At 38.2% G+C, this 14,178-nt stretch overlaps 1 protein-coding gene across 1 annotated transcript; it reads left to right on the top strand.

The window, feature by feature from the left end:
• Positions 1-2,233: 2,233 nt before the first annotated feature.
• LOC310966035 (green-sensitive opsin-like) lies at positions 2,234-4,867 on the top strand (the record flags this gene model as incomplete). Its single annotated transcript, XM_083939824.1, has 5 exons — positions 2,234-2,597; positions 2,779-2,947; positions 3,090-3,255; positions 4,032-4,271; positions 4,769-4,867. 5 exons carry the CDS (start codon positions 2,234-2,236, stop codon positions 4,865-4,867), a joined length of 1,038 nt encoding a protein of 345 aa, XP_083795950.1.
• Positions 4,868-14,178: the final 9,311 nt, after the last annotated feature.

Raw genomic sequence — 14,178 nt, 5'->3', positions numbered from 1 at the left:
CTCTAGAACATACGCTTTGACATATACAAATGTTTCAATAAGCCCTAAATGTGTTTGCTTTCAACCCTGTGTCAGTGATACCACTCTACATTATGGGGTCAATAGGTGTTGGGAATTACACGCTAATCAAATTTTGATTAAAAGTTTGATTTCTTCAGACTTCTATTAAAAGTGGGCACCACGTCAATAATATAAGGACTGGATTAACCTAAGCCTCAATGAAAGTTTAACACCTGTAAGAGTCGGACAGATACGCTAGTCCCTTTAATATTAAAAGAATATTTTTTATCAAGCTCATGTGCTGAATATCTCTTGTTCTGATAAAAGTGACTACAACTTTTACAAAGAAAGAAAGATTCAGTACTGTACATACAGTCGCCTTGGCAACCAGAGGTTTCTACCTCTTTAGTCAGTGAAGGTTGTTTATCAACTTTGTCTTCAGCCGTTTGGCCGTATAAAACATATTTTCTTTGATGAGTCACAATTGAAGTCTCCAGCAGTCACAGCTTTAGGAGTTAGGCGTGGATGAGGCTCAGCTGGTTTCTGTTTGCGAATTCCTTGCAAATGTTGGATTAGATATAAACTTAACAATATTTAAAATTAACCCCAAAAACAATAGTACCAAACTGCAAAACGAGGCTTGACTGTCTAAGAAAAATACAATCAATCTAAATAAAATTCAGAACTTCTTCTCCGAGAGCACAACAAGGGTCTTGCAAAGAAAGTTACGTGTAAATCGTAAAACGAAACTAGACTGAATATGAATAAGAAAGCTAAGGGGTTACTAATAAAAGACAAAACTAGACTGAACTGGACAGCTTGTGTTTGCTTTCTTAAAGTCCAGTTTTACAGGGTATGTCCAAAGGAAGAGATGCGCCCTTTCGAGCCTGAAGAGAGGAAACTCTTTTTTGTTCTGAGGAAAGGGCATCTTTAGAAAAAACGTAATGCTCTAATCCTTTGGAAATAAACGTAATGCTCTAAATCTTTAGGAATAAACTTAATGCTCTAAACCTCCAACAACTGTACTGGCTCCCGATCAAAGACCACGTTGATCCTGCTCCTTAGCTCTCTGACCTCCTCCAAAACTACACACCTACTCGCACTCTCCGCTCTTCTTCCTCCATGCTGCTCACCACACCTCCGGCCTGGTTGTCATCCATGTCAGCAGGAGCTTTCACCCATGCAACCCTCTGTCTCTGGAATTCTCTCCCACAAACCATCTCTGACACTGACTTTCCCACCACCTTTAAATCCCCTCTTTACACCTACCACTTCAGATTGCTCTAGTCTGTGTCTGAATTATTTTGGAATTTACTTGTTCTCGTATAAGTTTGTTGCTGTTCATTGCTTTGCATTTGTGTTTAGTCTGATTTTTTTTGTTTTGTTTTTCACTGTTGTCTATGTTATGTTTTTTTATTGGTGTCTATCTACTCAGAGTTTTTACTTAAGTAAAAGTAATACCACTCTGTAGAAATACTTTGTCACAAGTAAAAGTCCTTTATTCAAATGTTACTAAAGTAAATGCACAAAAGTGTCAACATCAAAATGTACCTTAAGTACAAAAAGTAAAAGTACTCATTATGAAGAGTAGCCCATTTCAGAACATAATAATATTAGATTAGATTATTGATTGATTAATGGACATAACACTTCGATGTTGCAGCTGATAAAGGTGGAGCCAACTTTATTTAGTGTATATACAGCTGTGTAGCTTCATCTATAACAGTATATCATATTTAATTTGTTGACAATAGTTTGTATTAATTATCTGAATCTGTAAAAGTCACTAAAGTTACCAAAGAAATGTAAGGGAAGCAGAAGTATGAAGTAGATTCAAATGGAATTACTCAAGTAAAGTACAAGTACATCAATATTGTATTTAAGTACAGTACTTGAGTAAATGTACTTTATAACTTTCCACTACTGCATAAGATAATTCACACTATAACAATGAGAAAAAACTTCATGTGTTGAAAACCTGCAAATATTGAAATTATTTCTACAGATATAAAAAAATAATTTAAACCTTAAGCACAAATGTAGTGACGAGTGTCTGCATGCAACACTTTCATCCCTGCTAACGTGATTTCCTGAGGATAACACCAAAGACGTATGCTCAATCCTCCTGTAATCCACTTTTTAAAGGTATAAAGCTCGACTCAAGATGAGCTGCAGACAGGTTCGATACTGCATTGGGCAAACAGCACACAGTCGGTCCACACAGTCAAAAAAGATGGAGAACGGCACAGAAGGAAAGAACTTCTACATCCCCATGAGCAACAGGACGGGGCTTGTGAGGAGTCCTTTTGAGTATCCACAGTACTACCTGGGAGCAAAATGGCAATACTACCTAATGGCTTGCTACTTATTCTTTCTGATCAGCACCGGCTTTCCAATTAACTTCCTGACACTGGTGGTCACAGCTCAGAACAAGAAGCTCAGACAACCTCTCAATTTCATCCTGGTCAACCTGGCTGTGGCTGGACTGATCATGTGCATCTTTGGGTTCACCATCACCATCACAACTGCTTTAAATGGCTACTTTGTTTTTGGACCATTGGGCTGTGCTGTGGAGGGATTCATGGCTACTCTGGGAGGTATGATAGAGGAATTTGTGTAACATTGCTAATGCATGTTGTTGTTTCCTTCATGAAAAAAATCAGTCTTCCATGTTTTACTGCCTTAAATAAGCTCTCTGATACATGCCACAATTAAAACATGCATGTAACAACAATTCTAACCAGATGTTTTTGTTTCTTCTACGTCATTGTCTTACAGGTGAAGTTGCGCTGTGGTCCTTGGTCGTCCTAGCTGTTGAGAGATACATTGTTGTCTGCAAACCCATGGGAAGCTTCAAGTTCAGTGGAACTCATGCAGCAGCTGGAGTTATTTTCACATGGATCATGGCTCTTGCGTGTGCCGCCCCTCCACTGTTTGGCTGGTCCAGGTAAATACATATGTTTAACATCTCTCAGTGTTCAGATTTGTTTATCCAATTCATTAAACTGCGCAGGAAAAGAACTTAATAGAACTCATTGACTGTACAATATAGATTGATTATCTCTACTGCCCCACTTTGTCTCCCACAGGTACCTTCCTGAGGGTTTCCAGTGCTCTTGTGGACCGGACTACTACACTTCAGCCCCAGGCTACAACAATGATTCATACGTCATCTACATGTTTGTCGTCCACTTCTTTATCCCAGTTTTCATCATCTTCTTCACCTATGGCAGCCTAGTGCTGACAGTCAAAGCTGTAAGTCTTTTTTCTCCACTCTGTTATATTTTAGTACTAGTCTATCAGGGTGGGTTCTTTTTTATTGGATGGAGAGTGCACTGAGTAGCCCAAAAGAGGTGAAACTTTAAAGTGCAACCGTTTAAAATGTATTAACAAAACAATCCCATGTGTAGTATAATTCTTTTAAAACCTACAGTCCAGTTGGGTGCAGTAGAGGAAGGTGGTGGCTTTTCAGTAGCAGTCTATCAAAGGCCTTCCAACTTTGCTCTCTAGCCTCTCGTTGTACTGTGACGCTCCTGACACACATACATCTACGCCTGGTACACCACTGTCTTTGCTCTGCACCTCTTTCCATGTATCTTTGTACACCTCTGCCTTCTTTGTCCTATTTTTTGCAGACATTAAGCAATGACAGGAAGTGCAGACACAAACCAATATGCAATTTCCAACAATAAAATGATGCCATACAACAAAGCAAGCTCATGCATACAATGACACAGCTAAGCAAATATTTAAAATTGTTAAAGCCCTACACCACCTTGTTCCCTGATGTAGAAGGTAGAGCTTCAACTTAATACTGCTTGAAATGACAGTCATTTTCTCAGTGTAACAGTGAGACAGAAAAATGTAAAACAGACGACCCAAACCCATATATTTTTTTCTGGTCATCAATTATTTGATTAATCATCCTATTCTTTTCAGATCAAATTAATTTTAAAGTAACACAACGTAGAAAATAGACTTAGCCTTGTTTTACTCATCTCCTAACTGCTTTTCTGTTCAACACATTTCAGGCTGCAGCCCAGCAGCAGGACTCAGAATCCACTCAGAAGGCTGAGAGGGAAGTGACACGCATGTGTGTTCTGATGGTGTTTGGCTTCCTCGTGGCCTGGACTCCATATGCTACCTTTGCTGGATGGATCTTCTTCAACAAAGGAGCAGCTTTCACAGCTGCACAAATGGCAGTTCCTGCCTTCTTCGCAAAGAGCTCAGCATTGTACAATCCCGTTATCTACGTGTTGTTCAACAAACAGGTCAGTTTATTACTTTGCTGTATGAACTGAGAAACTAAGTCTCCTCAGAAGAGACGGACCAAGGGCTGATTAGTCATCCTTAATAAAGGTTTATCAGCTTAAAGTAATTACTTTATTGTTGGTTAATAAAGTACTTACTAATGCTTTACAGATATGGTATACGTAATTTAAAAACATATCGGGTTACTAGGTTGTGGTTGAAAATATTCATGTATTTTGATTCTTTGAGATACAAGTCATTACTAAAAGAAAGTTTAACAACCAGGTCCACAGTTATGAAGGGCAAATACATAACTGTAATAATGAGGAGCAATTAACATCTAGTCTAGAAATAGTTGGCCTCTAATGGTCGACAACACCAGAAGAGGCCAACTTGTCAGATCAGTGTTCATATTTTCATGGTTCGAGATTTAAAAACAAATGTTATAATCCTAAATAAAGTCTCACAGTAACACATTGAAATGTGGTCTACTATCTTACCTCTGTCTCCTTTTCAGTTCCGTAACTGCATGCTCTCTACAGTTGGGATGGGCGGTATGGTTGAAGATGAGACTTCAGTATCAGCCAGCAAGACAGAAGTGTCCTCTGTCTCTTAAGATCAAGAACTTCACGACTCTGGACTTCCTACTTGCTGATTTCTTCCTGACTGTGAATGGCTTTCTTGAAAATGAACAAATGGATAGAAGTGGATCATTTTTCTGCAACAAATGGACTTTAATCTCAGAATACATGCCTTTATTTCAATGTGCATGTTCCTAAGTTGTTTGTACGGCTGGACTCCAACATCATATCTCATCTTAAAAAGGAAAAGAAAAAAAACATCTCTGAAACACAGCCTCAGGTGTTGATGTAATTATGGTGATGGTGTGTTTGGGTGAATGAGTGGGTGTGAATCATCTTTGTATATTCATGACATGGAGAGGTTAGCATATCTGTTGACCTCTGTCATAATATTCTGTATATATTTTATAAACACTAAAGTCTAGAAAAAAGATATTAAATGCATTCATGAAAAGACTTTGTTGTTGTTGTTGTTGTTGTTGTTTTTGTGTGTTTAATTAATGTGGCTTTCCTTAAGTATTAATATTGCATTGCTATGTATTTGCTGATCAGTAGGAGGCAAATATTAGATATTCTGTGCTGCACAAGTTCGTTTAAACAGTGAATAGCCTAAGAAGTACATTAGCTTCAATAAGCAGGAGGTCTTAATGATGAATATGCAGATCATACTATTTTTGAAGTAATACAATTTCAGGAAAGATAAGTCCTGCATTAAAGCTGAAGAGTAACACAATATCTGAATGTTATCATGATAACAATACAATATACATGTAGTAGCCCTTGATCTCCTTATGATTCTGGTTTCTGCTCAGTTTGAAAATTAGCCAGAACATCAGCATGACGAGGAGCCTGACGATGACACAAGAGGTGACTGCTTGTTCAAAACAACAAGAGCTCCTAAAGAGTTTAGCAAATATGTTTTAATAGTATTAGTTACATCCAAACTGGAGAGAGTTTTTCTTAATTGAGAGAAGCAACATGTTCTCATGAGCACGTTCATAGCAAATCCTACATAAAGTTATGCACAGAAATTCGTCGAAATTCCTACGAAAAAAGATAAGCTGACAGAGCGTAGGACAGACAATAGTCAAAATTGAATCACAAGGCGTTTTAATCGCTTTTTGTTTTTTAGTTATGATAACAAAAATTAAAATCACTAGAAGACAAAAAACGAGAAAAGTATTGTTTTTTTCATATTCTGCGACCGGAAGTTTGATTGATTTGCTTGTATGGTCCCTATCCGGACACATCCTCTCTGGAGCAGTTTCCAGTCTTTTCTTAGTGCTTTTAGAATTAATTTACACATTTCTAAGAATCTACAAGTGATATTTCATATTTGTACATAGACATTTATACGTCTAATTAGTAAACAAAAGTGACTTTACTGAGAGTACACTGAAAAAAAGAACATGTTGGATTAACTTAATTAAATAGTGGACATTGGTTGCACACAGATGTTTTGCTTTGGCAGCAATTTAAACAATTGCGTTAAATTAACACAAGTTATTTATGTCCAATAAACCTGTGTATTTTGTGTTGATATAGTGTGATTGAAACATGTTTTGATAAAGTAATTTGAGCTCTTGGAACATTTTAATCCTTCATAATTTTATCACATTATTTCAACACTATTCAATAAACATTACCCCAATACTATTTGGTCACTTAAATACTACACGTTATTTTCATATTACATGTTAGTATTATATTCTATTGTCAATTACACATTTTTACAATGGAGGCCTTAAAACAGATTGTTTGCATTGTTCTCTGAAGATGGTTGCCTGTAACCACTAGTAACCTTTCAAAATAAAATGTTTAATTTCACTGCAGTGCGTATGTAAATAATTGAACTGGTATTACTATTCCACTGTAATACAAATCAACAGTGAACAAGTAATTAAATAATACAAAATTAAATAACAATTGTAATTAAACAATTTGAAATGCAAAAATGTTAGTTACCTTTGCCATTCCAGCAATAATTTATTTTAATGTCTGATACCTTTCTATTATCTCTCTTAATCATTACAATTGCCCATTTTTACCCCAAGTAAAATAAAAAATGTACAGTTGCATGTCAAAACCTTTATTCAAGAGTCATAGGATAAAACAGACCTCATTGTGACATCTTGGTTCAAAACAGTACTTAAAATTCTTGAAATATCCCATTTCACACGGACCTGGTGGGATTTAGACTGTGTGCAGTTCTCCAACTCTTAACTAGTAAAGAGAACTCGGAATTAAAATTGAAGAACGCTGCCAATCAGAGAACTTTAAGTAGAGAGTAAGATGGGAAAAAAATTTGTCCCATCCACATGGCAGTTAAGGTTTTATGAATAAAATGTTTTATAACTGCAGCTATGAAATATACAACAAGTGTACAGCAAATATACATTAATTTTGAAACAACTGCCTTTAAAATATGTAACTGTAATCTACAGAACCGAGTACAAAGAGTGCAATAAAATAAACCCCCATGTTTTGTCTTCAATAATCTGAAAGATGCCATGTATGAAAAAATAAATAAAAATACGGTTATCAATCAAGACTTAAGGTTTAAGTGACACTTATACAATTAACAATTAGGTAAATATTTCAAAAACTGTTGTACTGCCTTCAGTCCGGCAATGAATTCACCCTCTACATAAGATTAAAGAACTGTCAATATCTAATGTAATACTGTTGTAGCAATTGGAATAGCAGTTGACCTTGAAATAATCAACACAATGTTAAAGTTTCTTACATTACACATTAGGCTAAAACCCATCTAACCTAAACATACCTCTGGTCCCACAGGTTGGGCCTGCACACGAAGAAAAACGATTCCTACAAGAGCCAAATCTGAGTTGTATTCTTAGAAGTAGTATTATTCTCAGAAGTATTGAACATTCTTTACTCCAACTGAGCTTAAAAGTTAACATCCTGATTCACACGGCCCTTATGGCACTATTTAGACTGTGTACAGTTCTCCATCTCCTCACCTGTAAAGACAGATTGAAACTACTACAAAGATTGAAGAATGCTGCCAATCAGAGAACTTGTAGAGAGGAAGAGGGAAAAAACTGGCCCCGTCCACATGGCAGGGTTAGGGTTAGGGAATAAACACTTGGTGAAGAAGTATACACTGACTGACACTTTTGGATGGTGGACTTAACAATGGATGCTGTGATTTGTCGTTGGTTGCTGATTGTTCACCTGGAAATTCAAACTCAACCCCAACAACAGTGATCTCTCCTTACTGCAGCAGTTTTGTCTTTAAGCATTGGGCTTTCCTCGAGAGTTGAGTCACATCCAATTCCATTACCACCCTTTGAATCACTTCGAAAGTGTAGCGGAGCTGTGGCGGATACCTCAGATTCAATGAGTAAAAAAGTCCAAACAGCAAGGCTGTTGCGAGGGCCACATTATCCAGATCTTGAAGAACCACCACACCCTCGATGATGATGCCAACATCAGAAAAGCCATCGCCTGGCGTTTCTCTGGTGACGTAGATTCCCACTGTCGTTTTCTCGATGGCACAGTCATGTCCTGGTTACAGATATAAAATTTCTTTTTAAAAAACAAATAAATACATGATCGCTTGTGAATGCAGCAATTCTAATGCTATAGTTTATTCAAACCCATGTAAACAGCATAGCAGATTACTACAGATTGTCTTGCTATGCTGCAATTCATATTCAATTTCTAAGAGAAAGAAGTTCTCTGGAATTTTTCTGGAAGTTTTTTTCATGTTCCTGGATGACTTATTAACCTGGACTTAGTCCAGGGTTGTATCCTGGTCCCAATTCTGCGAAAGAAGGCAAATGGACCTAAACAGTCCAAGTAGGATCATAGGTTTAACTTTAAAATGTAGCAAAGCCACAATCTACTCACAAAACACTCACCATGTACTCCTGCACCAAGACGTCGGGATTCTCATTCAGATAGATGCAGAGTCCTTTAATGAGGGACTCCCTTCCAGCATCAACGTCATCCTTAAGAATTATAACAAAGAAAATAGAGATATTTGAACTAAAAAACACAGAAGAAAGTAATCAAAGACAAAAACTCTTTGACTTTTTTAAACAGCATGTGACACAAATATCTACAAAACATTAGAACCAGCCTTTTGGACCTGACCTTTATATCATCTCCAGAGATGATAGATAGACAGCACTCACAGGTAAAGGGAGTTGAGCTTGGAAATGGATGCATATAAATATTTTCTGACTAATGCAATGCATAAACACTTTAGAGCTAAACAATCTAGAGTTAAAAAATCTTACTGTCATCATGGCAGCTACGTCTTTCAGCTTTTTGCCACGCTCCCCCGATTGCTTGGCAAACACTCTCAGTAGACGCTCAGAAAGCAGGTCAAGCTGCGACAGAAACCTTGATTGTAGAGGCATGGTTGTGATGCGCTTAAATTCTGTGTTTATCTGGAACATAAAATTATTTTTATATAAACGGCACAGTCCACAGATTTTAGAAGACCTTTCTACAACATCAAACTACACCTGCCCGACATATTATGGCGTGCACTTTGCATGGTTAATCATCTGGGCTCTGCTATGGAATATTTGGAAACACATCCTAATAAAGTCGAGCATTATTTTTTACAAATGAACACATTATCTATGACACAACTAGTCAGGGCATCATTTGTTAAATTACCTCCATTGCATTAAAAAGAGCTGGTCATCTCTGTTGTACATTTATGACCATAGGAGCGTCACAAATTACTTCTTGTCTTCTTAATGCAAATGTTCTGTCCATTTTAGCTTTAATTGTCTCTCTGTTGTTGCGCTTCTTGACATCTGAAAGGAGTTCGACCCTCATCTTCTCCAGGGACTGGGCACATTCTCCAAGTGGAAAAGAAGGGCAGTATTCCACTTCACCCCTCTTTGGTTTCTTAATGTCAAAAGCAGGGGAGCGTTTCTCAGCTGGCTTAAATTTCAAAGAATTCACACATACTTCAGGACATCCTACTTTACGGAGATGTGTGCGGTAGTTTGACTACTTGTATTTGAGGCTCATCTTCCATCCTTCATAGCCAGAGGGTGAGCCTTTTTCTTTTAAACATGGATGCTTCAAGATGAGTGCCTCTGCAACTTCTTCAAACTTACTGTCTTTGAGATAGACTGTGTACTTGACTACCTCCTGGATCAACCCCTCTAATATGTCAGACTTCAGCTTTGGATCAGGTATCAGCAGCATCCCATTTTCCTTGAGAGCTACGTGGGCCTTCTCAAGCTTAATTTCCGCATCGTATGTGAAACGGGGAACACAGAACAAATCTGGCCATGAAGCCCGTGATGACGTAGACTCTGGAGATGAAAGAATGACGGTGCTATCACCAGAACAGGATGAGGTGTCATCCAGTGCACTCGTTGATGAAAAGGAGAAACTGTGTTCACCTTGGTCTTGAGGTTGGCAGGATATGTATACAACCTTGAGTGTTGCTTTGTCTTGTATTTCTTCCATTAAGGTTAAGTTAACAAACTCGTTGCCAAAAAGCGTGTCCATAAACTGTAGTCGGAAGGGTTCTATTATTTTACACTGAGTCTTTATGTTAGTCTCTAGTTCAGCCACAGTTGAAGGCAGACCAGCAGAAAACATGACCCTCTGACTACTGTCTGGTCCAAGGATAACTCTGAGAACAGCTGGAGTTGTCATGGTCTCCCTTGACTGTCTGTTAGGAAAGAATAAGGAAATGTAATTAGTATCAGTTTTATAACAAGAGGTATTGTTAATCAATAAAACACTAACAATCTGACAACTTAACTAAAAAAAAACACCAGTAAGTGTGTACAGGGTTTCCCATGCAAATTAGTACGTGACAGCAGAGAGGATTTTTTTTTTGTGTGTGTGTTTTCCAACACAGTCCATTCCTTCATCACAGTCTGATCTATACATGAGTATATGTTGCCAATCCCATCACCATTTCACACACAAACAAGGTTAAACAGAGTACAACAAACATATCCCAGTGATAACATTCAGAGGCTGAGGAGAACACAGGACAATACCAGAGGAGTGATGAAGTGCACTACAGGCTCAAAACAGAATTGAAAAAGAGTGGTCTCTAGGGTTTCCATACATTCATTTTTAAAACTTTTAAGAGATGTACACAGCGGAGGCAAAAGAAGGATGAGAATTAAAGAGATGAAGAGGGGAAGAAAAGAGCAGATGGAACTGAGACAGGAGACGGAGGAGGAAAGAGATTGAGGGAAGTAAAGATAGGATAATCAGAAAGGGGGAAAGATAATAAAGAAAAGAGATGAGGAGAGCAGATGAGAAGGAAGGAGCAGAACAGGAGGAAAGAAAGAGGTGGCCCACATCTATGCATGTTAAATGTAAAATAATAATTACAACCATTTCAAAATCTAGACAGAATATACATACATTTTACATACCAGAACATACAGATTGATCTCTTCAAGGTCACCATCCGCACACCCCCAACTACATAGGCAGCCAATGGATACTCATCAACCAGTTCGGATATTTCCACAAGAGCAAATTCTCGTGCTGGAAATGGAGTCAGCTGAAAGGCTCCATAATGCTCACAATACCATCCACACAACAGTTTCAACACAAAAAATAGTCTCTGCTGCAGGATACATATTTGATGGATTTCTCCAAATTCAGGCAAGCCACCCTCAGAACCATATGGCACTATCATACCTGGTCTGTAGTTTATTCCCTTGCTCCAAACATTTTTTGCAAGGTTTATTTCAGATACATCAGGATCTCTCTGTTTAAAAGCTTGAGCTAGCTCTTCCTTCAAAACATCTAATGGGACAGTGGATACATCCGATACATCGAGCACTGGTTTATCAATATTTGGAGATGACAAGTGATAGCCAATCATAATCTGATGTTTCACAGCCAGAGACAGAGGCACGTTTTTAAAGCAACTGGTGTGTTTTATAACTTTTTTAAAGAAACTGTGCTTTGCCTCAAACCTGATGGTCCAAGGTCCCACAAGAGGCCCCAAAAGCTTTATCAGTTGTGGGTAATGTTCTATGTAGTGGTGTTTGGGCAGCAATTTTTTGTTAGGAAACACCTCTTGATACCTTTGTCGATGATCTGAAATTTTGCTCTCAAGGTAGGCGATAGACTCATCACTGTGAACTGGGGCAACCGCTAGCTCAACTATCTGTTTTAGATCCAACAAGACCTGCCATACTGGCTCATGTTCAGGAATACTGGGGCCAATTAGAAATGGGAGCAATCTTAACAAGCTCCAATTTTCATGGGCATTGCCCCCTATGGTTTTCCTGCTTGAAAGATTTTGTGGCAAAGTATGAGGCTTATTGGTTTTGTCTGTCCACTTGTATGGGAAATGCAGAATGGAACTGTTTATATCACCCAAGGTGATATACTTCTTTGATATTAGTAATGTGAGGCAATGTGCTATTTCAACAGGCACAATGCCTTCAAAAAGATCATGAGCAATGTCAGGAGGGTAGCCACTGACAACGTGGAAATGAGACAGTGCTCCAGTAAAAGGACAGGCTCTTTTTACTCCAAATAAGCTACTGCCACTATCCAACGCTGCTCTGACATGGGTTTCATGTGTTTCTTTTGTTCTGAGGCTAAAAGTTCCTGACCTTACCTCATGCAATTGAATATCTTTAGCTGGTGCTGTACAAAAACGACAGAAGTAGGGTCCTGTAAAGTTCTCCACAAAACCTGCTATTCCGTGTGCTCCTAAATTGTCAGCAGCAATAGTCTGCACTGTACCCTTCAGTGTTTTGTTGAGTTGTGGGACAAAAATGCCCTCAACTTCCAAAGACCTCAGGTCGTGTATTAAGGGCTCTAAAACCTTTTCATAACCAAAAGACTTTACAGCGTCAGTTTTACACAAAATGGCCAAAAAAATTGAGGACAAACTAGAATGAGACCCTGGGGGAAGATTACTTAGTACCCAATACACAGCACAAAGTTTGTGGGTTTTGCGGGAGGTGCCCAAAAGGTTACAGACCTCAAAGTCATCAGCATACAAAGTTATGGATAAACTTAGATCCTTCCCTGACAACAAACCATTTTCCTTAAAATGCAGACCATCCTTGTAGGACCTGTACAGAATTTCTTTTCCAGTCTCTGTCTCCCTTTGTGTTTCGTGATGACTAACTATCTTATCTATAATATCTTTCCTACTCAGCAGCACTTGCAGGGATTCTAGGATGGGGACATACTGGAATGTTTTGTTCCCTTTTGCATCCAAAATATATTCAAGTGGTTCAACAACATTAAATTTTTCCTTGTAATATTGCTTACGTTGATATGCAGAACTCAAAGGTCCATTCTTCTCTATGGCCTTATTTAGAGGATTTGCTGAGCACAGAGAGGAGATTATTTCATCTATATCTAAGACGACCCCACTTTTTCACATAATTTTCATCGTCCTATATTCGGGTCAATACGGTATATCAAATAATGAATGTGAATATTGACTTCTCTGATGAGAACAGAGTTTTCATTATGCAAGTTAGGCAGCGGCAGGCCATCCCTAAATGATTATTGCCACAACTATTCAGGCAGAGCCGACGCACACCAGTTAATGTGTCCTTTTTAGTTTGAATTTCCTCTACTTCTGCTCGCTAGCTTAATGCCGCTGATGACATTAGCAGAGGCTGCTCGATGCCCTAATCTCACTGATGCTAACGTTACAGTCACGGTACAGTTAACACACAATGTAACTGAACAGTCAGTTGGCAAACCAATTCAAACTGAAGAATAAAGTAGCGTCGCAAAGTTAGGTTGACTGTAACATGAACGGCTCTGCTCGAAAAACTAATTCAAATGAAACATGGTGATAAATAAGCGCGAGCAAATAAGCTCACGGCACATATTTAACATTAACGTTAGGTAGTGACTCTCAAGACATTAAACTACATTTGGCTGAGATTTTGACAATATTTAATTAGAAAATCAAAACTTACCGACCGAATAATGGCGTGGAGTAGCACTTGAATTTGACGTTGCGTTGCTTTCTTCTACCTGCGAAGCCCGCCATCCCAGATCGCGTGAGGCATCGCGATAATTAACATTGCAACTTTATTGATTTACTTTATCTCAACACGTTCCGAACACATTCGTGTACCCACTCTGCATATTATGTAGTTTCTACACTATATAGTTATGTTTAACTTTAAAACATGAGGCAATTGTGTTAAACGCACCCAAGATGCTTACATAAATCCAAGAGTTGGCCAGTCTCCTTTTTTCAGTGTAGCAGTATGAACGTTGTGCGACGCTCAGTCTGCAAGGCTCAGGTGGTGGTTTACATTAAACATGTAAATTAAGAAGATTTTATGGTATATTTTGGAGCTGTTAAAGCATGTTGTTTTATTTA

This window comes from Echiichthys vipera (assembly GCF_963691815.1).
Source record: "Echiichthys vipera genome assembly, chromosome: X".
In the NCBI taxonomy this organism is placed as follows: domain Eukaryota; kingdom Metazoa; phylum Chordata; class Actinopteri; order Perciformes; family Trachinidae; genus Echiichthys; species Echiichthys vipera.
This window is presented reverse-complemented; position numbering and strand designations above follow the sequence as displayed.